General features: G+C 39.5%; 1 protein-coding gene across 1 annotated transcript; it reads right to left on the bottom strand.

Annotated features, from left to right (window-relative positions):
- Nucleotides 1-15,222: 15,222 nt before the first annotated feature.
- LOC138887912 (uncharacterized) lies at nt 15,223-15,695 on the bottom strand. The gene is made up of 2 exons (XM_070169704.1): nt 15,454-15,695; nt 15,223-15,361 (listed from the first exon to the last, which is right to left on the bottom strand). Exons 1-2 carry the CDS (start codon nt 15,693-15,695, stop codon nt 15,223-15,225), a joined length of 381 nt encoding a protein of 126 aa, XP_070025805.1.
- Nucleotides 15,696-26,123: the final 10,428 nt, after the last annotated feature.

The following is a 26,123-nucleotide window of genomic DNA, read 5'->3' as shown; positions in this document are numbered from 1 at the left end:
AGGATGCATGGCCGGATTTGTGTGCCCAATGTGGATGGGCTTAAGGAGTTGATTCTGGACGAGGCCCATAGCTCGCGGTATTCCATTTATCCGGGTGCCGCAAAGATGTATCATGATTTGAGGCAGCACTATTGGTGGAGGAGAATGAAGAAAGATATCGTGGGATTTGTAGCTCGGTGTCTCAATTGTCAGCAGGTGAAATATGAGCATCAGAGACCAGGTGGCTTGCTTCAGCAGATGGTTATTCCTGAGTGGAAGTGGGAAAGGATCACTATGGACTTTGTTGTTGGACTTCCATGGACTTTGAAGAGGTTCAATGCTATTTGGGTGATTGTGGATCGGCTGACCAAGTCCGCGCACTTCATTCCTGTGTGTACTACCTATTTTTCAGAGCGGTTAGCAGAGTTATACATTCGAGAGATTGTTCGGCTGCATGGTGTTCCAGTTTCCATCATTTCAGATCGGGGTACTCAGTTTACTTCCTAGTTTTGGAAGTCTGTTCAGCGAGAGTTGGGTACTCAGGTGGAGTTGAGCATAGTTTTTCATCCTCAGACGGACGGGCAGTCCGAGCGTACTATTCAGATATTGGAGGACATGTTGTGTGCTTGTGTTATTGATTTCGGAGGTTCATGGGATAAGTTCCTACCGCTTGCAGAGTTTGCTTACAACAACAGCTACCAGTCGAGTATTCAGATGGCTCTATATGAGGCTTTATGGGAGGCGGTGTAGATCTCTAGTTGGTTGGTTTGAGCCCGGCGAGGCTAGGCTATTGGGGACAGATTTGGTTCAGAATGCCTTAGAGAAGGTGAAGGTAATTCAGGAGAGGCTTCGTACAGCGCAATCACGACAGAAGAGTTATGCGGACCGGAAGGTTCGAGGTGTGTCCTACATGGTTGGTGAGAAGGTTTTGCTGAAGGTTTCGCCATTAAGGGTGTCATGAGATTTGAGAAGAAAGGAAAGTTAAGTCCGCGGTTCATTGGGCCTTTTGAGGTGCTTCGGAGGATTGGGGATTATGAGCTTGCCTTGCCACCCAGCTTGTATAGCGTGCATCTGGTATTTCATGTTTCTATGCTCCGGAAGTACATTGGGGACCCGTGTCATGTTTTAGACTTTAGCACGGTTCAGTTGGATGATGATTTGACCTATGATGTGGAGCCAGCAACTATTTTGGGTCGTCAAGTTCGGAAGTTGAGGTCAAAGGATATAGTTTCAGTGAAAGTGCAGAGGAAAGGTCGGCCCGTGGAGGAGGCTACCTGGGAGACCGAGCGGGATATGCGGAGCAGATATCCTCACCTATTCGAGGCTTCAGGTATGTTTCTTCACTCGTTCGAGGACGAGCGTTTGTTTAAGTTGGGGAGGATGTGATGACCCGGCCAGTCGTCTCATGAGTTACCTCTCCGTTTTCCCCATTTCTGCTTCATTATGCTTCGTTATCCGTATTTTAAGTGATCGAGTTGAGTAGTTTGCATTCGAAGTGGATTTGGTAAGAAATGAGACACTTAGTCTCTTTTAAGAAGGCTTAAGTTAGAAAAATCAACCGGATGTTGACTTATGTGTTAGAGAGTTTGGATGTGAGTTCCGACGGTTTGGTTAGCTTCGGGAGGTTATTTATGGCTTAGGAGCATGATCGGAATTGGTTTTGGAGGTTCGGAGTAGAATTAGGCTTGAATTGGTAAAATTGATATTTTGGCGATTTCCGGTTTATAGGTGAGATTTTGATATAAGGGTCGGGATGGAATTTCGAGAGTTGTAGTAGCTTCGTTATGTCATTTGGATTGTGTGTGCAAAATTTTAGGCCATTCGGACGTGGTTTGGTCGGGTTTTGGATCAAAAACGTATTTCGGAAGATTTCTCAAAACTTAGGCTTGAATTCGATGAGTTTTGGGTAATTTGATGTTGTTTGAGGTGTTTTGATAATTGGAACAAGTTCGAATAAGGTATTGGGTCATGTCGGTGCTTTTGGTTGAGGTCCCAAGGGCCTTGAGGTGATTTCGGATGGCTAACGGGAAGTTTTGGAACTTGAGTGATTGCAGATTTTCTGTTGCTTTTGGTGTTTTCGCACCTGCGGTTTGGGGACCGCAGGTGCGGTCTCGTAGATCGCAGAAGCGGAAGGCTGAGGGAGGCCTGGTATCGCAAATGCGGAAAAGGGACCGCACCTGCGACACCGTAGATGCGGCGAGTGGACCGCAAATGCGGTGTAGATCCTTAAGTGAAATTCCGTAGATGCGGAGAAATGACCGCAGAAGCGGCTATTGGACCGCAGATGCGGTTATGTCTGGTCAGAAGGTATATATGTTTCTTCTTCGCGATGTTTGAAGGGTTTATTTATTTCAACTTCGGACTTAGTGTTTTTTGGGCGATTCTGAAGAGAGATTTCAAGAGAACTTTGATAAGGTAAGGATTTTGGACCTAAAACACACTTCTATGGTAATATTTCATGGATTGGGACTGAAATTTAAGCGATTAAAGGACTAAAAATGGAGGTTTAGGGCTTGAGTTTAAGAGGGTTTAAATTAAGGATTTGAGGGGTCAATTGAACTCCGATTATTGTGTTTTTGATATGTATGAACTCGTGGGGAGACAAGGAATCTAATGATGTGAAAAGTTTTGAGTTTCGAGAAGTGGGCTCGGGGCTCAGGTTTTGCTAACTTCGGGATTTTTGATATTTTTCGAATGTTTTCGCTTGGGCTTTGTTCCTTTAGCATATTGTGACGTATTCGTTCTGATTTTGGATAGATTCGATGCGTGTGGAGGCTGATTCGAGGGGAAAAGGCGTCGCGAGCTAGTGTTATAGCTGGCTCGAGGTGAGTAATGATTGTAAATGATGTCCTGAGGGTATGAAACCCCGGATTACACATCGTAATGCTATATTGAGGTGAGACACGCGCTGATGATGGGCATGGAGTGGTTTACTATTGAGAATTGTGACTTGGTCCATCCCGATTGATGATTTTACCGCGTATTTGACTGAAACTTCTTTGTTATCATCATGTTTTGGGCTGATTGCCATATTTGGGCTTCATGCCAACTATTTGAACCCTCCGGGGATTTTTATCACTATTTCCACACTGTATTGATTATTACTTGAACTCAATCCTGTTGTTTCCTACTGTTTTATAACTCAGCCACTTTTACTCACTTTTGAGACTTAAATGATATTTCCAAATGATGTTTTGGGCTGAGAACCACTGTTTTACTAATGCCCAAGGGACTTGTGATGATTTTTGGACTGAGTGAGGCCGAGGGCCATATGTGAGGATATGCTGAGTGATATGAGGCCGAGGGCCTGAGATATTTTTATACGCCACGAGGTGGCTTGATATATCGTTTGGGCCGTAAGGGGCCCCTCCGGAGTCTGCACCCCCACAGTGAGCGCGGGTACCCATCATAATTTGAGAGTCAGCCCGATGGGCTAATACTGTACTGAGAGTGAGCCCGAGGGGCTGATATTGTACTAAGAGTGAGCCCTAGGGGCTGATACTGTTCTAAGTGATTGTTACTGTGCCCAAGGGGCGGATTTCTATTTGTTATTTACCTGCTAAATTACCTATTTTACATGGTTTAAAGGAATTTCATTTGACTTCTTCATGGATTTATTGCTTTAAGTGATTGTACTACTTGATATAGAATTGTTTTATGCCTTTACGTGTTTTCTTGCTTTCAGCCATTATTTTTATTCATTACTCACTGGGTCGGAGTACGTCACATTACTCCCTGCACCGTGTGTGCAGATTCAAGCATCGCAGAGTCCGCTCCTGAGTGTTGATCTTCCCAGTCCAGGTAGTGTTTTCAGAGACCACGAGGTAGTTGTTGGCGTCCGCAGCCCCCATGTCTCCCTTATCATACTGTTTTCATGTTCTTGAACTTCTGTATCGGATTTCGTATCTAGTAGACTGGTATCCGGATTTATTAGTTTCTCATGACTTGTGACACCCCGGTTTGGGCTGTGTCGGGATGTTTCTACTGCTGTTATCGTTATTTCCGCAAATTATGGTTATTATATCATGTTTTAGAACTATTTATGGTATTTAACTGTTTAAATGAGGTGTTCTATTTTGGTCTTGCTGGCCTTATCTTCACGAGAGGTGCGATCACGACCGAGTTCGGGGTTAGGGTCGTGACAAAGATTTGATTGTTTGTATCCTTTGATACAGCAACAAATAGAACACCACGATATTTTGACTTGAAAAACATTGCATCTACTGCAATAACGGGTCTACAGTAGGACCAACCAGCTATTGATGCTGTAAGAGCAAAGAACATGTAAGCAAATCTGTACAGTGAAACACAAAAAAACAAATCATAAGGTGTGAAGTTTTTCAAATAGGAACATTTAAACTTCAAGCTGATGGTTATCATTGTTGTTGCTTATCATTGCAGAAGATAACAGAAAACTTTGTTGGATTGTTTATTGGTTGTTAATTTGCATTATATTTGTCCTTCTTCTTCTTGGTCATCGACAAACTAGTATGAATTTATTGGAGGAGTGGGTAATTATTGCAGCATTATATATTCTGAAGCAACTGTAATGTTAGAAGGTTGTTGCTCGTTGTCTACTTGTATTATTGGTTGTCCTACTTCATGTTAATAATCAGCAAAAGGTTCTGAATCTATTGCATATGCAAGAGATTGTTTGAATGGTACAGATTCTGAATATTGTATTTTTTCGATGACGAAATGGCAATTCTTATAGGCTGAATCAGTTGTAAGCAAATGTATACAGGTACTGAGTTCTTCATCTGAAGTTACAAGCATTCCTTTGCTTGTATTTAGTTTGATATCAAACCATACTTTTAGTGAATATCTTCTTGAACCAATAGTTGTAACTTCACTAATTTTCTTCAGGAAAGTATTGAATGATATTTGCTTATTAAGTAGAACAACTTTTGTATCATGATCCAAGTATTTGAAATCAAGAGTCCACCTCCCATTGAAAGTAATAACAACGCAAATCGAACTCATCCTGCAGAAGCATGTTTAGTGGCAAGTATTAGGAAAGTGAACAGAAGAATTTAATTTTGAAGTTCATAAAAAATCTAAGCATATTGAAGCTGAAGTTGAGCAAATATACTAGAACATTTTTAGCTTGTTTATAGTGAAGTTTTCGAAAAAAAGCTCATGAAGAAGGTGATTAATGTAGGACAAGACTTGAGCATAAACTAAATTTAACTTCAGCATACAGGAGAAAATTACATAGTGCAGGAGTAAAACTTTTAGGTTGTTTGTCCTGAAGTTCTTACAAATGAACTAAATCACTTAAGCATCTTCTGCTGAAGTTTTTTGAAAAAAGATACATGACAAAATTAATGAATCCTGCACAGAAAACTTCAGCTTATTAAGTGCTGAAGTTTTTAGAAATAAATTAAATAACTTCAGCATATTGGCTGAAGTTTTTTTTTGAAAAATTTGTATGAAAAGATTAATGAATCGAATGACAAAAACTTCAGCTTATTAAGAGCTGAAGTTTTAGAAATGAACTAAATAACTTCAGCACATTGGGTTGTAGTTTACGAAATGAATTAAATAAACTTCAGCATGTTTCAGCATTAATTGCATAGTATACAGGAGTAAACGTAACAAACACAATTAAAGTAGTAATTATATTTCGTTGGGGGTATGTGTTAGTGTAATAATTACATTCCTATCACATTCATGCACGTTTTTCACTAGACAACGTTTAAAATTCCTCTTTGCCTTTTCATATACCATGTAGAAATTTTTTTCACCTATATAAGCACGCTATGCCTTGTGAGTTTATTCACTCAAACACATATATTTTAGCAGATAAAATACAAAATGGGGAAAAATGGATGTTGTAATAAGGCAAATAGTTGACGAAATTAAACAAGACATTATAGAGGCTTTTGAGCTGAAACTGGATGAGCTCATAGACAAGTACGACAGGGAGCTGGAAGAAATCAACAACAAGCTTGATAGGATTGAGATGCTAGTGAAATTTGATAGTCTTGGTGATGAAGATGCTCGTTGTGATGACCTTTTCCCAAAAGGTCATCACTTGTTTTAAAACGAAACTCCGTGTTCCGAGGCCTTGAAAACCTCATTTAGAGTGACCTCGATTTGCATGCGCAGTCCGGGCGCGTAGCCGGAAAGCTTAAATATGATAATTTGTGAAAAACGATAAGTTTTGATTATAGAATGAGCTAATTTGACTTCGGCCAACATTTTGGGTAAATGGACCCGGACCCGTGATTCGACAGTCCCGGAGGGTCCGTAGTAAAATATGGGACTTAGGTGTATGCCTGGAATCGAATTCCGAAGTCCCGAGACCGAGAAATGAATTTTCAAAGAAAATTGTTTAAAGAAATTATAAATGAAATTTGATTAGAACATGATGGTATCAAACCCGTATTTTGGTTCTGGCGTCTGGTACAGGTCTTATATATGGTTTAAGTCATTTCTGCAAAGTTTGGTTGAAAACGGACGTCATTTGACGTGATTCGGACCTAAATTGCTAAATTTGATACTTGATGAAGTTTGATAAAAGTTCTTGATTTTGAGGTTTTATTCATTGTTATTGAGGTTATTTTGGCGATTTGATCACACAGATAAGTTCGTATGATGTTGTAGAGTTAGTACGTGTGCTTGGTTTGGAGTTCTGAGGGCTCGGGTGAGTTTCGGGTAGGCTTCAGGGTGTTTTAGGCTTAAAACCAGAAAAATTGCAGGTCTCTGAACCCCACCAGTACGGTCTGCGGTTGACCTTGTGCGGTGCGCGGTGAAGGTTGTGCGGCCGTGGTAGGCTTTATGCGGTTCGCATAGGGCGCTGCACTGCGGTCCGCGGTCGGTTGCGTGCGAAGCGCGGTGGAGACCTGTGCGACCGCAGACCATTTCGTGCGGTCCGTACAGGGTACTGGACCGCAGCACTTCAGGAAGGCCTGTGCGGCCGCGATCCATTTTGTGCGGTCCGCATAGGGGGTCTAAGAGGGGTATAAATAGACGGGATTTTCAGCCATTTTTTATTTTTCAAAACCCCAAAAACATAAGAGGCGATTTTTCAAACAACCTTTCTTCTCCAAATCAATTGTAAGTCATTTTTAACTAGTTTTCTTCAATCATTAACATCTTTTAACATGATTTCAACTTCAAATCAATGATTTTCATGGGGGAAATTGGGTGATTTGGGTAGAACCTAGGTTTTTCAAAAAATTGGGGATTTGGACCTCGATTTGCGGTTTGATTTCAAAGCAAATTACATATTTGGGTTTGTGGGGGAATGGGTAATCGGGTTTTGGTTCGAACCTCGGGTTTTGACCATGTGGTCCCGGAGGCGATTTTTGATTTTTTGGGTAAAACTTTGGAAAACTCATTTTCATGCATTCAAATTGACTCGTTTAGCATTTATTGATGTAATTAAGTATTTTGTGACTAGATACGAGCAATTTAGCGGAGGAATCGAGGGGTAAAGCTATAATTTAAGCTTGAGTTGTGTTCGAGGCATTGAGGTAAGTGTTTGGTCTAACCTTAGCTTGAGAGATTAGGAGTTGTGTCCTATTTGCTATTTGTTTCTTGTTGAGTACGACGTATAGGCATGGTGACGAGTATCTATGCATTGGTGTCAAGAATGACCGTAAGTCTTATCTTGTGATTTTCATGATCTCGTTTTGTTATTCATGCCTTGATGAAGACCTCTATTTGTTGTGTAAAGTTGTGGAAAGAGTTGTGATCTATGAACATTGAGGAGCGTTGGCTAAGGTTGTATAACGAATTGTGAAAGTATAAGTGAGAATCGAAACCTTAGAGCATTGGCTCGAGTTGTTGTCGCACCCCCTTTTTCCTCGCGGAAGCGGGTTCATGACATTTGGGAGGACAACTCGTTCCCTTTTGGGAATTGGGTTTGGATTAAAGAGTCGTCACCTAATGATTTGAGTGCATCAGGACACTAAGAAGAATTTGATTTAGGAAACTAAAGATTGGGTAAGGGCTTGAAATTATCCCTAGAGGAAGGTGTTAGGTACCCCTCAGGATCCACTAGTGTGGTTCCCGGCCAGGCTATGGTTGTGACTTTAAGTACAAATAACATGAAGGCAAGTAAGACTTCAAATAAGATGGGATTTGCACATAAGGGTTACAAATAGGTGAAATTAAAAGAAAACAAAAGAAAAGCCGAATTTTGAGAGAATAGTTTGAAATTTGAAAGTAAACAATGAAATAAACAACTAAAGGAAAGGGAGTCCAAGGTATACAAATAATATGGATCACCCCACACGACATCCGGTAATCACTCCTCAATGAGGGGCTACACAAGATGTTATCGTGTGGTCATCATGTCCATATCTACCCTTTCCCACCCCGTTAAGGTATTAAAGCGCGGAATAGTCTTGTATACTTATTGCATGCTATTACCCGCCCCAATCCTATCAGCCCTGGAGGTACTTGGGACTACTAATCCTAAAAGGGCGGGAAAGTTGGCTTATTTGTGGTTTCAAAGACAAAATTCTAAGGCGACAAACAAAAAAACACATGTAGCAAGTTTGGGGAGAAAACACATAAACAAATAAGGCTCAACAGACCTCCTTAAAATGAAAGAAAAGCACATAGTTTAGCATGTCTTGCACGTACTGCTTAGGGTCTGATTAAAACTTAAAAAGTTGAGGCAGACTGATTTATTACATATTTCAGATAAGAAATCCGAATCAGGCCTGCCTGCTGGTTGTAGTTAATAAAAATCTAACAAGTTTACCTTATGGCTCGCCTAAGTGTTAGACGAAGACCTATAGGCATGCTATCTACTAATTTCAGAAATGAAGAGGTAAACGGATTACAGATAGGTTACCAGTTTTAATAGAATAATACAAGTTCTGCAATCGATAATGCGTTACTACTGATAGTTTAAACTTACAAACGAGTGAAGCGATTCAGATTTGATTAGAACCCCTATAGGCATGCTTTCTATGTGTTTGTTAACTTAAAACATGTTATCTAGGTGCTGCATTTTATTACGAACGCGATATCTAATTTCACTGGTTGTTAAAACCTATAATATGTTTGCCTAATGAGAGGCGAGTATGCAAGAACTAGAAAGGACTTATAGGCATATTATCTACATGCATGTGCATCCTATAGACATGGTAGCTATATACGAATGCAGAGATTCTTATAGTCATGGTATCTAAATGCGAATGCAGAAGTTCTTATAGTCAATTTATCTACATGAATGCAGAAATTCATAAAGACAAGTTATCTTCATGAATGTAGAAATGCAAAAAATCCTATAGACAAGTTATCTATGTGAATGCAGAAATTAATAAGCTTGTAGGCAAGTTATCTATGTGAATGCAAAAATCAGAAATTTCTATGAGCAGGATATCTACATGAATGCAGAAGTGCAGAAACTATAGGCAAGGTATCTATATAAATGCAGAAGTGCAGAAAACCCTATGAGCAGGACATCTACATGAATGCAGAAGTGCAGAAACTATAGGCAGGGTATCTATATAAATGCAGAAGTGTAGAAAACCCTATGAGCAGGACGTCTACCCTTTGCATCCATGGTTACCCCTCCCTTTTCACTAATCACCCCAAAAGTTTATTACAAAGTTATTACAATCCAAAAATAAAATAGAGAAAATACATCAGAAAATTGAAAATTACAACCAAGGAGAGCCTGATTCAGACTTCCTTTCTGAAGTATGAAGTAAACCAACTCCCAAGATCAGGACCCAAAGCCTTTCTCTCATTTGGATGTGTTAGAGTTCCTTAAGAGCCTCATATGGACTCCGGGAAGTGCTCACATCCAAATACATTGCAGGATTAAGTCATTGTGCAGTGTGTAAGGGCCAGCCCTCAAGTGTCCAAGTTCCGAGGGAACTCAAGGTCCCAAGGCAAGGCTCACATGAGGGGGGCAGAACTTAGAAGCTAAGAGTGAGTGCAAGTGCAGAGTTCTGAGAGGGGGAAAGGAGAAGGAAGTAACTTAAAACTAGTGCACATAAGGGTATAGGGGAGTGGGGAATTTGCAGGAAGAGCAAGCAAAGGGGCATACCCAGCAATGAGACATACTAGCACACCCTCCAGCCTACTTAGAGGTTAAGACCTCAGGGGTTCAAAACTCAGTTCATAGAAAACAATCCTTATTGCCATGCCCTAAGTCTCGACTTACAAACACATAGGGGTAATGGGATAGGGAGCAAGTGTTCACAGAAAGAGGCAAGCACTAGCACATAGGCATATTAAGTTAGATGCTAAACTTTACAGAAAACAATAAAGTAGACATGGATACAAAGACTGTAAGTAAACACATTGGGGTGATGCTGAAAATTAAGTCAGGACATACCAGTTTCAAAGGGATAAGTAAAGAAGAAAGCAGTAGTCTTGTAAAAGCCAAAGTGCAGACAAGAAGCAAGAACACTCTAAGTATGAATTTAGAAGAGGTTGTGAGCTTGTGAAGTCTGAAGTATGTAATGGTGAAAAGGGGTCGTGCCTTTTATAGTGTAGAAAGCAAGCAAAAATAAGGTAAGAAAATAGTTTGAAGACTGATTGTCAATCAATTACACAAGGTTTCCCTTAATTAAGGGATTCAGATTCAAACGGGTAAAACTAATTAAGGAAAGAAAGTAGTCAAATACTTTGTGCAAAGTAGTAAATTAGAGGCAAATACATAAAGGTTATTTAAGGACAGGGTCTTAACAGTACACGGTTTGTGCAAATAAGGCAAGGGAATCAGTTAACAGCCAGGAAATCAGAGATCACAGCTTTGGTATGAATGAACCAAGTCAGAAAGGTGGAAATGGTTTTTGCTTAAGGAAAATCAGTAGCAATCGATTAGAGCTATTAAAAAGGGATTCTGAATCAATCACTAGTTTGAAAACCTCTTTGAATCAACATATATAAAAAGCATACAGACATGTTTAAACATGAAAGAAATTTGTCATGCCCTTGCAAAATCAATAGAAAGAATCCAGTATAGAAGAGTTTAGCAAAAAGGTTCAACATTGTATGAAAACAAAGGCGTCCAAACTCAGTTCAGAGATTCAAAAATCAGTCTGAAAGAGTTAAGAGTTCTAAAAAATAAAAACGCTAGTTCACATAATCAAACCTCGGCGGAATCCTCAAATTCTAGGGTTTCCACCTTGAATCAGATACAGAGATGAGGAGGCAAGTAGTCGAAGCATGCTCAGAGGTTTCTTTCAGAAACTCATGAGAAAACATGCGAACAAGTAAAAAAGTCCAAGCAAACAGAGTGAAGAGACTAATTTGAGGCATAATGAAAGAACAACTGATAGTAGAAGAAACAGTAGAAGCAAAACATGCTTAAGCAAATTTTTAGAAAAACTTAAACAAGGTAAAACTATGAGTGCAGTTCGATCTTGTGGTGTATTCATTTGTAGTGAGTAGGGAAATAGTAAGAACACTTAAGAACATGGTAGAAGGAAGCAATAAGCGAAGCATATCAGATCATAGTGGAAGAAAATAGCAGAGCATAGTGAAAAACATACAGGCACATAGTGTAGAAACACAGTAGAAGAACATGTGTGGTAAAAGAAGAACATAAGAACACAGTAGAGACACACATACACAAAGGAAAAGGAAAAGAAAAAGTCAGAGAAACACTTTAAGCATTTTCAGAAAACCCTAAATGGGAAAGAAGTGATTTTGAATGTAATTTTTGAAAGAAAAGTTGGGAAAATCGTTTGAAAACTCAAGTAGTACATAACAGATCTAAAACAATCGGAGAAAACCTCAAAGAGTTAGGGTTTCAGATGAGACCTAGAAATGAGAAAGGCTTGGGAAAAGGTCTGATCTGAGTCGAAGAAGTCAGAACCAGGCTCGAAACACCATTGTAAGCCGGAGCAAGGCCGGTGATGGCCGTAGAACCTTGAATCGGCGGAGATCTGAGTGAAAACCTTTGAGGTCAGACCTCGAATCTTCAAGTATAAGAGCAAAGGGAGGTGATTTTAAGACTCCCATGGCCTGAGAGGCCATGGATTCCGGTGGTTTCAAGGTTTGAAGACGGTGAGAGGGGCTAGGGTTAAGGAATGCTCGAGAGAGTCTGAGAGAGGAGAGGATTTCAGAGGTAGCGGGTTAGGGGAAAATGATTTTAGGGTTGGGTGTATGTGAATTAAAAAAGGAAAGGAATGATTGTGGCCGTTGATCAAAATGATCAATGGCCTGGATCAAAAGGGGAGGTCGGGCGGGTTAGATTAGTTGGGTCAGGGGCGGGTTAAATTGAAATTGGGCCGGTCAATTTGGGATTTGAAATTGGGTTAATTGGGGGGTTGATTCAGGCTATAATTGAAATGAAATAGGGCTAGCATTTAAATAACCATTTTCTCCCTTTTATTTTTTGAAAAATAGTAAAATGATTTCTGAAAATAAATTAAAGGTACTAACTTAATTAATAATATATAAATATTGAATAAAAATACTGGAACCAATTTCATAAGTATAAAATGCAATTAAATCTTAAAACAGGCTAAAATTGCAATTATATGCAATTTAGACTTAAAAATAATAAATAAATTTGTAAAAATGTGCAAAAAATTACATTAGCTATATTTTGGTATAAATATGAGAATAAAATACATTAACCACCAAAATGACAATTTGAGGAACAATTATTGGTTTTTGTACTGTTAAAATAGGGCAATAAATTGATTTAAAAATCTTTAAAAATTAGGAAAATACTAAAATACTTGGGTATACTTATATATGCATATATATGCTATTTTGAAAGTATTTGAATATATAAAATATATAGGAAAAATTGGGTATCAACAGCTGCCCCTCTTTACCCGGGAAGGATGAAAGAGTTGTCGGGTAAAGATATGATGGCCAATTTGACCGAACGAAATGGTTTGAAGAGGTGACCGTGCTCTAGTTTCTGAGCTGCCTACATATCCCTGGTCTTACAGGAATCAGGCCATATGTAGTTCAGGATTCGTCGGCAGAATATGCCGATGGAGATTTTTTCAAGAACGGACGAGATATTCGGGTTGGGATGGATGGTCAAAGTCTAGTAGGGCCGTGGGAACTGGAGCGGGATCGCTCCTGCTGAGACAGCTGTTGCTAGCCGGTTTACCTGCAAATAAGCAATACATGTGTATATTGTGCGAAAAACTAAACATGATGCAATTTCCCATCGGACCATGAATGTTGTATTTGGACGCTTAGGATGACGTCCTCAGACCATGACATCTTGGGCCATGCAGCGTATAATAAGGGATTTGTAGGCTATAAAATGATGTTCTCGGGCTATGAGAATGATGCCTCTGAACCATGATGCCTTTGAATAATGATATGCAAAAGATGAAAAGGGGGCTCAAGCCATGGCATGGTGTTCTCGGGCTATGAAAATGGTGCCTCTGAACAATGATGCCTTTGGAAAATTTGGCGGTCTTTCAGCCCATGAGATGCAGAAGGTGGCGATCTTTCAGCCCATGAAATACAATAAGGTGGCGATCTTTCAGCCGATGCAGGATTTAAATGATGTGGCGATATTTCAGCCGATGTAAGGTGAAAATAAAGTGGCAATATTTCAGCCGATGCAAGTCGTAAATAAAGTGGTGATATTTCAGCCGATGCAAGACGTAAATAAAGTGGCAATATTTCAGCTATGCAGATGTAGATGTAGATAAAGCGGCGATATTTCAGCCATGCAGATGGAGGTAGAGCTTAACCTCGGAAGGCAGAATGGTAGCCTTATGCAATGTAGGAAATGCAGATGGAGACAGGGCTTAGTCTCGGAAGGCAGAATGGTAGCCTTATGCAATGGAGGTAGAGCTTAACCTCGAAAGGCAGAATGGTAGCCTTATGCAGTGCAGGAAATACAGATGGAGACAGAGCTTAGTCTCGGAAGGCAGAATGGTAGCCTTATGCAATGCAGAAAATGTAGATGGAGACAGAGTTTAGTCTCGGAAGGCAGAATGGTAGGCTTATGCAATGCAGAAAATGCAGATGGAGATAGGGCTTAGTCTCGAAAGGCAGAATGGTAGCCTTATGCAATGCAGGAAATGCAGATGGAGGTAGATCTTAACCTCGGAAGGCAGAATGGTAGCCTAATGCAATGCAAGAAATGCAGATGGAGACAGAGCTTAGTCTCGGAAGGCAGAATGGTAGCCTTATGCAATGGAGGTAGAGCTTAACCTCGGAAGGCAGAATGGTAGCCTTATGCAGTGCAGGAAATGTAGATGGAGACAGAGCTTAGTCTCGAAAGGCAGAATGGTAGCCTTATGCAATGCAGAAAATGCAGATGGAGACAGAGCTTAGTCTCGGAAGGCAGAATGGTAGCCTTATGCAATGCAAGAAATGTAGATGGAGACAGAGCTTAGACTTGGAAGACAGAATGGTAGCCTTATGCAATGCAGAAATGTAGATGGAGACAAAGCTTAGTCTTAGAAGGTAGAATGGTAGCCTTATGCAAGAAGTAAAAGGGCAAATGATAATAGAATTTTCTTAGCTGATAGCAGATTATGATACTGCGACTGATGGGGATACTGCGTGCGGATAGCAGCTGTGAGTAAGTGCAACCGTTCTGAGAGTTGTATTTCTGAGCAATGTGAGTCTCATGAGTGTATAGTATATTTGATGATTTTGCAACTCAAGTGTCTGCATCCAAAGAAAAAGCGTGAGTTTTGTAAAAGGGGGAAAGTTAGTTCGTATCCCCGCTGGCTCTGCTTGACCTGCTCGTTTCAGATCTGGTGATACTGTTCGTATCATTGGGGTAGCGTTGCTAAACAAAGCAATTTTGATAATAGAAATGCATGATTTAGTAAAAGCATAATATAAATGTGTAATTAAGAATAGTTTTCTTTATATGAACTGATGACTGCGACGTGGTTCAAGACATTGTAACTTTTCTTGCTCCAAAATTTTGAGGGTCCTCCTCAAAATTCTGCCCCAGTTTACTGGGCTGCTGCTTCTGACGGCTGTTGATGATAAATGGCTGAAATCAACTTTGGAATTTTGAGGGTCCTCCTCAAAATTCTGCCCCAGTTTCCAATAGCGGGGGAAATGAAAATTTTATTGAATTGTGACCGAACCCATAGGGATGCCTACGTATCCCCTCTTAAACGGGAATCAGGTCAGGCGTAGTTCAAATTACATAAGGAAATCATAGATGTTACACATAGTATCGCTTGACTGCGTCTGAATTAATTGGCTTTGGCCAGACTTCTCCGTCCATTTCTACAAGTATGAGGTCTCCTCCTGTCAGAACTCGATGAACCATGTACGGACCCTGCCAGTTGGGAGAGAAAATTCCCTTTGGCTTCATCTTGATGTGGAAAGATTTTCTTTAGCACCAGTTGCCCTGGTGTGAATTGTCTTGGCTTGACTCTTTTGTTGAAGGCTCTGGACATTCTGTTCTGATAAAGCTGAGCATGACAAACTGCATTCATTCTCTTTCCATCTATAAGAGCAAGTTTCTCATAATGACTCTTCACCCATTATGCATTGTCGAGTTCAGCTTCCTGTATGATCCTTAGGGAAGGAATTTCTAACTTGGTGGGAATAACAGCCTCTGTACCGTAAACCAGCATATAGGGGTTTGCCCTGGTTGACGTGCGGACTGTAGGGCGGTATCCCAATAAAGCAAATGAGAGCTTCTCGTGCCACTTCTTATGCTTCTCTATCATTTTCCTTAGTATCTTCTTGATATTCTTGTTGGCAGCCTTTATAGCTGCGTTCATCTGAGGTTTGTAAGCTGTAGAATTTTTGTGTTTGATCTTGAAGGTTTCATACATGGATTTTATCAAATCACTATTGAGGTTGGAGCCATTATCAGTAATGATTGACTCTGAAATTCCGAACCGACACACGATACGGTCGCGGACGAAGTCTGCCACGACTTTCTTGGTCACTACTCTGTAAGATGCTACTTCAACCCATTTGGTGAAATAATCAATTGCAACTAGGATAAACCTGTGCCTGTTTGATGCAGCAGGTTCGATTGCTCCGATAACATCCATCCTCCATGCGGTGAACGACCACGGCGAGCTTGTTGCATTAAGCTTATTTGGAGGTACCTTTATCACGTCTGCATGTATCTGGCAGCGGTGGCATTTCCGGACATACTGGATGCAGTCCATCTCCATAGTCATCCAAAAGTAACCAGCTCGGAGTATCTTCTTTGCTAAGACAAAACCGTTCATATATGGACCACAGGTCCCAGCATGAATTTCCTCTAGTAGCTTGGATGCTTCCTTTATGTCGACACACCTTAGCAATCCCAAATCAGGAGTCCTCCTATACAGGATTCCTCCGCTGTGGAAGAAATTATTAGATAACCTCCGAAGTGTGCGCTTTTGAGTAGCATTTGCAAGCTCTGGGTATTCTCCTTTCGCCAAGTATTCCTTGATGTCATGAAACCAAGGTTTTCCATCTGCTTCTTCCTCAACATGAACACAATAAGCTAGCTGATCTTGGATCTTTACTGGAATGGGATCAATAAAGTTCTTATCTGGATGTTGTATCATGGATGATTGGGTAGCCAATGCATCGGCAAACTCATTCTGGACTCTGGTAACATGCTGTGAGCACGTGATTTTTGCCTTAACGAAAACTACTCCAAAAATAAATCAAAAAATATAATAATTTTTTTTTACTGTGTAATTTTTGAATTTGTGTGGTGTTAAATATTTGTGTTATGTCCGTAAATGTTTGTTTTGTCATAATAAAATGAAAAAATAAAATAAAATACATATTGCATGCATATAGGATTTAATTATGCATTTAAAAGATAATTTAAATAAAATCACAAAAAATATGCATTCGTTCTATTTTTAAATATGTTACTGTATGATTAATGTTTTGACTATGTGTTAAATAGTTGTTATAGAGTAATTAATATATTCTTGTGAAGTTAAAATTGTTTTATAATTAAAATTGAAAATTTAAATTAGAAAAATGAATTAGTTGAAAAAGGAATAAAAAATCGGACCTGGATTTAAATCCAGGCCCAATTACCCCAACAGCCCAATCCAACATCCCCTGTCCGGTCCAATTCAGACCAGACCAAACGACATCGCTTCTGGATTTTTAATCTGGGCCGTTGATTCATTTCAATCAAACGGTCCAGTTCAGCCCCTGCACAAAAGAAACGACGACGTTTAGGGCAATCAAATCTGAACCGTTCATCCATCCTGATCCTACGGCCTCAAAAACTCACCCAGACCCGATCCATTTCACCCCCGGGTTGACCCCTTTCCCCAACTTAAACCAAACGATGTCGTTTGGTTAAGTGGATTGATCCTAGCCATCCATTCTACTTGATCCAACGGACGATACCAATCCACCCCACCCCTATATAAATCCCAAGCCTTACCCCGGCCCCTAACTGAACACCCCCTCCTACACTGTTCATCATCGTCCCCCAAACCCCCACTCCTAACCCTAGCCGCCCTAGGATTCCACCGCCTGAAACCCGGCGGCATCAACGCCGCCGGTCACCAACTTAACACCCTAGGACCTCCTGAACATCCCCTACACGAATCCGACCTTAGTTTCCTTCGAATCAGGCCCCAACCCTTCGAATCTTAAATCGAAGGTTGGCCTGAAAACCTGATCTAAACCAATCAGCACCTAGTTAACACCATAGCTTCCCCTAGTCATCCTGAGTATGGATCTGTTGTTTGTTTGGCTCGAATCAGTTCCGAGCTTCTCGAATCTTCTTTTGAAGATTCGGACCAAACAAGAACAAGCTCAGATTTGTTTTAAGCTGACACCAAATGACCCCTAGGCTACCCTCACCCTTGTGTCATGTTTGGTTCTTCTCGAATCTGACCAGAAATGGTTAAATCCCAAATCGAATTTTTAAGAACCCTAAAAATACCAAACTTTCGGATTCTGTTCAGATTAAGTAAAGATTGAGGTTCAATCGACCTTAGTCGAAGTATTTTCAGTGGAAAATACTTCGACTAAGGTCTGTTTGATTTCAAACAAAAATCCAAATCCAAGCTGAGTTCGAGTCGGATTAAAATTGAAGATTCAAAGGTATTTTTTCTATTATTTTGTGTATTCTACGTGTGTTGTTGTTTGTCTTAATAGCTTGTTAATTTTTCATGATTTTATTTGATTAATTCTGTCACCTTTGTCTCATGCCCGTCTATATGGTCAAATATGAAACTGTTTCAGTTGGTTGTGATTGTTCATAATGTAAGTAATCGACTCGATTAAGTTCGTCGATTAGTTATATTATGAATTCTCACTTATGATAATGCTAATAAAAAACAGTCTGCTTCTATTGTTTTAGACCAATTTGTTGACAGATATTGTAGATAATCATTTTTAACTAATACTCGTCAGCTAAATCATCCTGGTTTATATGAATCTGTCAAAATAAGTATTGTATATATGTTATTGTCTGAACATTAAAGTTTCAGGGCATTGTCAGTATTGACAATGATCCTGTGTGTGTTTGATTTTGGTTCAATATTAAATCCAGTCTGAATTGTTATGATAATTTCAGTAATATGTTGTTATGATGTTAGTTCTGAATTCAGTGTAATATTGCTGTAATGTCCAGTTTGAATTCAAGTTTACAAAAGTTGGTCAAATACAATTGTGTTAGGAGGTTAATAGGATTGGTTATAGCTGTAAATCAGAAAGATAGTTAAGTTTATACAGATTTTAGAATCTGTTTTGCAGTAGGTTCTGATTTTTCAATAATTACAGTAGGTCAGGGGCATTTCTGGGAATGAAACAGTAAAAACAGGGTGTTAATGCTAGTGTATTATAATGTAATGTTAGTGGCTATAGTTTAAGATACTAATGGGAAACAAGGGATAATGGGGCTGCTGAAAATCATGTTAGGATCACATAAAGTATTAAAAAGTAGTTTTTAATGGAAACTTTCTAATTTTTAAAGGGATAAAGGGTCCGGCCACCATGACAAAGGTGCAACCAGCCCTGTATAAATATAGGAGCTGGACAGCAAAGGGGCAGACTTGAAGAGATTAAAAAGAGATTTTGGGCAGACTTTAAGAGACCTTAGAGGATTTTCAAAAAAAGGAGTTTTAAGAGAAAAAGAGAGTGTGAAATTGGGGAAGCAAACAGATTTTTAGGGGCAGTTTTCAGACAGAGAGATAGAGCTTAAGGCAGATTTTAGGAAACTGAAAGAAAACTGAAATCTGATATTATTTCTTTTCAGTAAGTCTGTTCGGATTTGTTCAATAACATTGTTCAGTTAAAAATTCTGAAATTTCCTAAAGAGTGCTGTCACTGTGCATCTGGGTTCTTTGGGTCTTATTATTGTTTAAATCTGTGGGAATACTGGTATTTTGCTGATTTAGTTACTGCTGCAACTGCTGAAACTTACTTCTTCTACCTCCATTTCCAGGTACATATCCTTTTAAATTCTATGTTGGAAAGAGATTCAGTATGACGGATAAAATGAAGATTGAATTGTAATACTATCTTTATTCATATGAGTTCTTTAATTAAAAACTCAGTTTTATTTTCTGGATCAAATAAGTAGTATATGTTAATAGAATGATTGTAAATTAAATATCTTTTATTGAAGACTGTATAAGTGTTGTAACAAGGTTAATTTTTCTAAATTTTCATTAAAGTATGGTTGTGATTAAGATTGTCAAGATAGGAAACAATGGCATAAAGTGGGCCATTATTTAAATTTTATGGTGTTGTTAGTTAAGTAAAGAGTAATGTAGAAATATCAAGAAAACTACACTACTAATTCTTATTGTTAAATAAGGTTTAGATGGTCTTGATGGTATATGTTTATAAAGATAATAGATGTGTGTATAAGCGTTGGTGAAAGGTGATATGATATAGCTTGTTACGATATTAAAACATTATGAATGTTTACGAAATACAGTTAGGTTGTATGTAAGGTAATTTTATTGAAGTAACTTGTATAATAACTCCTTTCCTATAAACTCGATGCCTATTTGCCTTCATAAAACAAAGTGACCAAATAATTAGGCCTATTAGATTAAAAGCGAGTATATGAGAATGAGAAGAGATGTACAAGCATAAATTGCCACACTTTACATCAATGATAATTAGAAATAGAATTTGCATTAAGTAAATAATAAAAATTCTCGGAAAATATTTCCTTCCTTTATGAATCATTTATTTTCAGTTTCATATGCAATTTATTCTTTGGCATATATATATATGACATATTTGTTAAAAAAAAATTATATTTTTATTATGTTCTTTGAATTTGAATAGTTGGAATGAATATAACTTATATTCGGAAATCATAATCGACGAACAACCTTTAATAGATTGCGAATTCTTTTCAAAGAATTTATAGGCCTCTAAATAGGAGTTTCTCATGATTTTCACATAAAAGAAATACATGAATATAAACAATTTGTGGAAAATCCCTAAACCATTACAAATATTTTGTGCAATTAGGGATACGTTCGCGTACCTTGATTATATTTTTAAAAGTAAAAATTCGGATTATGCGTACGCGCAATTTCGAACGAATATTTAATAAAAGGATTTTTCCAAAGGCGTTAAATCAATTTCATAAAAACCCAAGATGTACGGTTCACTATTCAAGAAAAAAAAATATTCTTGATTCGACACAATTTTGAAAAATGATTGCTTAATAAATATATTATCAAAAGTTATTGTGTACACGTACGCGTGACACAAGTCCGCCATTTTTTAAAATACGAATATACGTACGCGTAATTCGATTCAAAGAAGGATCCTCAAACACAGTAAGTATAAGCTGTAGCAAAAATCATGTAACATCAATATATTTAATAAAAATCAAGATAATTAAGCCAATAATAAAAACAGTTAAGAGACCGTGCTAGAACCACGGAATTCGGAAATGCCTAACACCTTCTTCCGGATTAACAGAATTCCTTACTCAGGATTTCTGGTTCGCAGAATAATAAGCAGAGTCATATTCTCCTCGATTCAGGGATTGAAATTGGTGACTTAGGACGCCTTAAAATTCCCAGGTGGCGACTCTGAAATAATTAAATAAATCCCGTTTCGACTGTCCTTTAATTGGAGAAAACTCCCCACGCGCCCCGCGGGCGCGGCAAAAAGAAGGTGCGACAGCTCTGGCGACTCTGCTGGGGAATAAAAGTCCTATTGTAACCCAGAACCATTGGTTCAGGGTTTAAAGAATTCGAGCTTAAAATATCTGTGTTAATTGGCTTTATTTACTATATGATTTTCAACTGTTTATATGCTAATATGCTAAATGTTGTTTTTTACCGCTTTAATATTATTTGAATTGTGAATATATACAACTGCTACGAAACCCCCTTCTTTCTGAGTCTTCTGAATTTATGGTGTACACGTGCGCGTGACCCACCTTTCTGTTAGAGTCGTACCAAATAAGACGGAGTTGGGACAAGTAACTAGGCCGGGCAGACTTTCGTGCTCCCGGTACGTTGCCCCCGCTTCGGCTCAAACTGTCCGTTTGGGTAAGCCAGGTTTAGAACAATCAACCTAAGGTTTTACACTTAGAATAACTCAGCCATGTACCGGATCCCTAGTAGGAACGAATATTTGCATCATATGCATTTGGCCTTGGAGACTCAACACAGGGGTTGGGTCTGTCTAGGACAGGTGAACCCAAAATAAAAAGACCATCATGATGCATCCTACTTGTTACTTGTGCATTCATTTGCCTCGAGCATGCTTGTTGACCAGCTTAAATAAAATCATGGTAAGAAGAAAGGAATAAAATGGGTTGTTTTAAATTTCGAAAAAAAAAAGAGAAAAGGTTTTAAATCTTGAAATAAAGGTATTTAATAAATAATAATAATAAAAAAATTTCGAAAATTACTTTTTTTAGTATAAATTTTAAAAAAATGAATTTTGACTTTATCAAAATTAAATTTCAGATACAAAATGAGCATCACACAAAGCCCCTCATCCACAAGTACGGAAGAATTTCTATGTCAGCTTCAAATGTGGTGGTATGATTTAGGCGAAGACGGTCAAAAATGGGTCGTCAAGCATTTGGGAAATCTCACGGACATTATGAAAGTTAAACCCCGTGATGATCTGATTGCGGCGTTAGTAACTTTCTGGGATCCTGTTCACAATGTTTTTCGTTTCTCTGACTTCGAGCTTACTCCTACATTAGAGGAGATAGCTGGATATACTGGTTTTGAAGGAAGTTTAAGAAATCAAAGCTTGATATTCACAAAGGCTCCTTCGGTACATCGATTCTTCGGTCTTTTGAACATCAGCAGTCAAATCAGGAAAAGCAATGTCATCAATGGATGTTGTTCCTTCAACTTTTTGTATTCAAGGTTCGGAAAGTCAGATGGGTTTGAAATTCATGAAAAAGGCCTTACTAATAAGCAAAACAAAGACACTTGGCAGATTCACCGTCGATTTGCTTTCATGGTGGCTTTTCTAGGAGTCATGGTCTTCCCAAATAAAGAGCGAACAATTGATATTCGCACCGCAAAAGTTGTGCAAATCCTTACCACCAAAGAAAATCACACCCTTGTCCCCATCATTCTATCAGATATTTATCGGGCTCTGACTTTATGTAAATCAGGAGCAACGGTCTTCGAAGGATGCAAAATTTTGTTGCAAATGTGGGTAATGGAGCATCTCCAACAACAGCCCAAGATCATACAATATGGGTCAAAAAATGATAATTGCATCGAGAGCTATGAGGAAAGAACAAAAAATTATCAAGCTCCAGAAGGGATAGAAGCATGGGTATCTCATCTAAAGGCTTTAACGGCAAATCAAATTGAATGGACTCTGGGATGGTTCCCGATGAGGGAAGTAATACATATGTCAACCTCAAATAGTTATCTACTACTATTGGGATTAAGAAGCATTCAGCCGTATGCACCACTAAGAGTCTTAAGGCAACTAGGGAGATATCAAATAGTTCCTGATGATGAAGATTTGAGTATGCAAGTAATCGAATTACACCCAGAAGCCACTATTCCCGAAGCTCTACTTCAGCAGATGTGGAATGGATGTCGATACTTGAAAAGTGATACTCAAGTCCCAGACACTACAAAGGGTGAGATGAATCCTGGATATGCAAGGTGGTTCGAAAAACGGTCTCGCGTGGATGATGTACCAGAACCTGAGCTGAAAAGGCCAACAAAAAGACCCCATGTTCAAAACTTCAATGATAAAATCCAAGAGCGGTTGATCTGGGGAGAAAAAGAAAAAGGGTACAAAGCAACTATCCATGCCCTAAAAGAAAATCTAAGAAGCCTCAGTTTGGAGAAAGATTTGCAAGAACAAGAAGCCGAAGGCGAGAAAAAGAGTCTAGCTTGTGAGAATGAAAATCTTCATGCTCGATTCCAAAAAATGAAAAGAGTTTCTGAAACGCCAAAGAGGAGCTGGAAGGATCAAAAAACCATCGCCAATCTCTTTGAAAGAATGCAAGATTATGATTTCATTCTTGCGGAAAATGAAAGGGCATTGAGCAAAGCAAAAGAAAAGATCCAACAATTAAACGAAGAAGCCAGATCTAACAAGGAACGCCAAGATAGGCAATCCGAAAAAGACAAGGCACAATTCAATAAGGAAAAAGACTATTGGATGCGATCAGAAGACCAGCTTCGTGCACAACTAGAAGAGGCAAGAAGATGCAACAGAGAACACCAACAAGCAGACCTCGACAGGGAAAGAGCGCAAGCAAGATTAGAGCAGGCCAGACTCCGAGCTTTGTTAGAATCAGCTCTAGATCGTGAGAACCGTGTCAGAGATATAGCCACCACTCGTCAGCAGCAATTGCAAGACCAAGACCAACGTCTCCAAGGTTTCAGGGCACAAATCCACGACCTGGCAGTTTTCACATCTCAAAGTTATGTAAACTGCCAAGGAATGGATTATGAAAGATTTACTGAGCATGCGCCCACTTTTGCTCGTCATCTAGCAATGGAGTTGGAGAGGATGTATCGTACGCTGGGAGGCCATCCGGGTCAAGCACCACATTGAGCAGATAATCCAATATTTGACAACAAAAATGGAAAGTGGGGCATGTTGTGAGATGTTATGAATTGTATCTTTTATTTAAGTGTGTGTGTTTTCAAGCCATTTTCTTAAAGTTTTCAAATGTAATTCCATCTTTGTGTAATGAATAAAAATGATTGCATTTGGTCCGAACTACGCAAGGTCTGATTCATGTAAGAGCATGATACGTAGGCAATCTCTCAGATTCGACCACCACGATAAAAGATATATATAATAAATAAAAATGAATAACAATTTCAAGAAGGCTGGGACGACACAAGCAGCCGAGCAAATGCATAATAGAAAGGGATTATTTGTCTAAAAGCATTGCATCTCAACGTGCGATTATATATGTGTTAAACTCTCACAACTAACAAGTTTGTCCATTTCCAGAATTCAAGCAGTTAGTTTCTCTAAAGAGTATACTGGCATATTATCACTATCACACAAGATCAAAAGGACCGATACCCGAAAGTATGTCTATCCCAGATGTTGACACAGGTATGGAGATAGAAGAGATGGATGTCGGGAAAATGAAAGAAGAGATGTTTAAGCTCAAGCAGCAAATGGCTGAGATGTACCAAGCTTGGTCTACAGGACAGTTACCCCCATCTTACCCAAATAACCCTGCTCCATCAATGACCCAAACTCAGGATAATATCACCACCGAATTATCCCCAAGTTTCCCCATTTATCAGCACTACCGAGGCACCACCTCTCAGACACCACAGTCTCCACCTCCAAAACCAGTTCCGTACTTTCCTCCACCTATGACTCCTGTTTTCGTAGCACCTCCCCCTGCTACATTTCACAAATCTCCTAGTGAGCCTACATTCCAGGCCCAGGACAACCAATATTACCCCCCAGAGCCTACCTTCAAAGCCTCTGAAATCAATTCAGCTGCTCCTCGGTTTGATCTCCCAACCGAAATTGACAAGCCAGCCAAAAATGTTGAACAAGAAGAGATGTTCAGGAAGGTCAAAAGTCTAGAACAATCGTTCCGAGACATGCGGGGATTAGGTGGGCAAGTCAGTGTAGCATACAAAGATTTATGCTTATTCCCTAATGTACAATTGCCAGTTGGCTTCAAGATGCCCAAATTTGACCTATACAGCGGGCACGGCGACCCAGTAGCCCACTTAAGGGGTTTCTGTAGCAAGATGCGAGGAGCTGGGGGAAAGGATGAATTATTAATGGCATACTTCAGTCAAAGTCTAAGCGGATCAGCTTTGGAGTGGTATACACGCCAGGACCATGGAAGATGGTACACCTGGGATGACCTGGCACAGGCATTCGCATACCATTTCCAATACAATCTGGAAATCATCCCAGATCGATTATCTTTGACCAAATTTGAGAAGAAACACAATGAAAGTTTCAGAGAGTATGGTTTTCGGTGGAGAGAACAGGCAGCAAGAGTGGATCCTCCTATGAAGGAGAGCGAAATGGTAGACTACTTCCTCCAAGCCTTGGAACCAACTTACTATGCCCACTTGGTTTCAGCGGTTGGGAAATCATTCAACGAAGTAGTGAAGATGGGAGGTATGGTGGAAGAAGGCCTCAAGACAAATAAAATCATGAGCTATTCAGCAATTAAGGCAACTACTCAAGCTATTCAAGGCGGGGTAGGAGGAATCGGAAGAAAGAAGAGGGAGGAAGCAGCCGTAGTTGATTCAGGAATTTGGCCGGGACCTAGAGGTTCACCGCTTTACTATAATCAACAACGACCTCGCCCATCAGCTTACCACCATGATTCATCCCAAAACTACTATCACCCTTCAGAGCCTCATTTTTCCATTAACCATGCTCAAGCATACAATCAGCCGCCTGTTCACACCAATTGGCGTGCTCCTGTCACATCAAATACTTACCCACGAGCATATCCCGGACCAAGTTTCAGGCCTAGGCCAGCATTCAGGGGAGAAAGGGAACAGAAAAAGAAAACTTACACTCCATTGGGAGAGTCTTACACTAGTCTGTTCCACAGGCTGAGACAGTTAGACATGCTGAGACCAATACAATCCAAATTACCCAATCCTCCACCAAAGAATCTGGATTACACCATTAGCTGTGAATATTGCTCCGGTGCACCAGGCCATGATACGGAGAAATGTTGGCATTTGAAAAATGCAATACAAGAGCTGATTGATACTAATAAAATCGAGGTTCAAACCCCCGAAGCTCCAAATATCAATAGAAATCCAATGCCAGCCCATCAAGAGGCTAATATGATA

Source organism: Nicotiana sylvestris, chromosome 3 (genome assembly GCF_000393655.2).
Source record: "Nicotiana sylvestris chromosome 3, ASM39365v2, whole genome shotgun sequence".
NCBI lineage: Eukaryota > Viridiplantae > Streptophyta > Magnoliopsida > Solanales > Solanaceae > Nicotiana > Nicotiana sylvestris.
The sequence above is the reverse complement of the archived record's forward strand: the minus strand, read 5'-3'. Positions and strand labels throughout refer to the sequence as shown.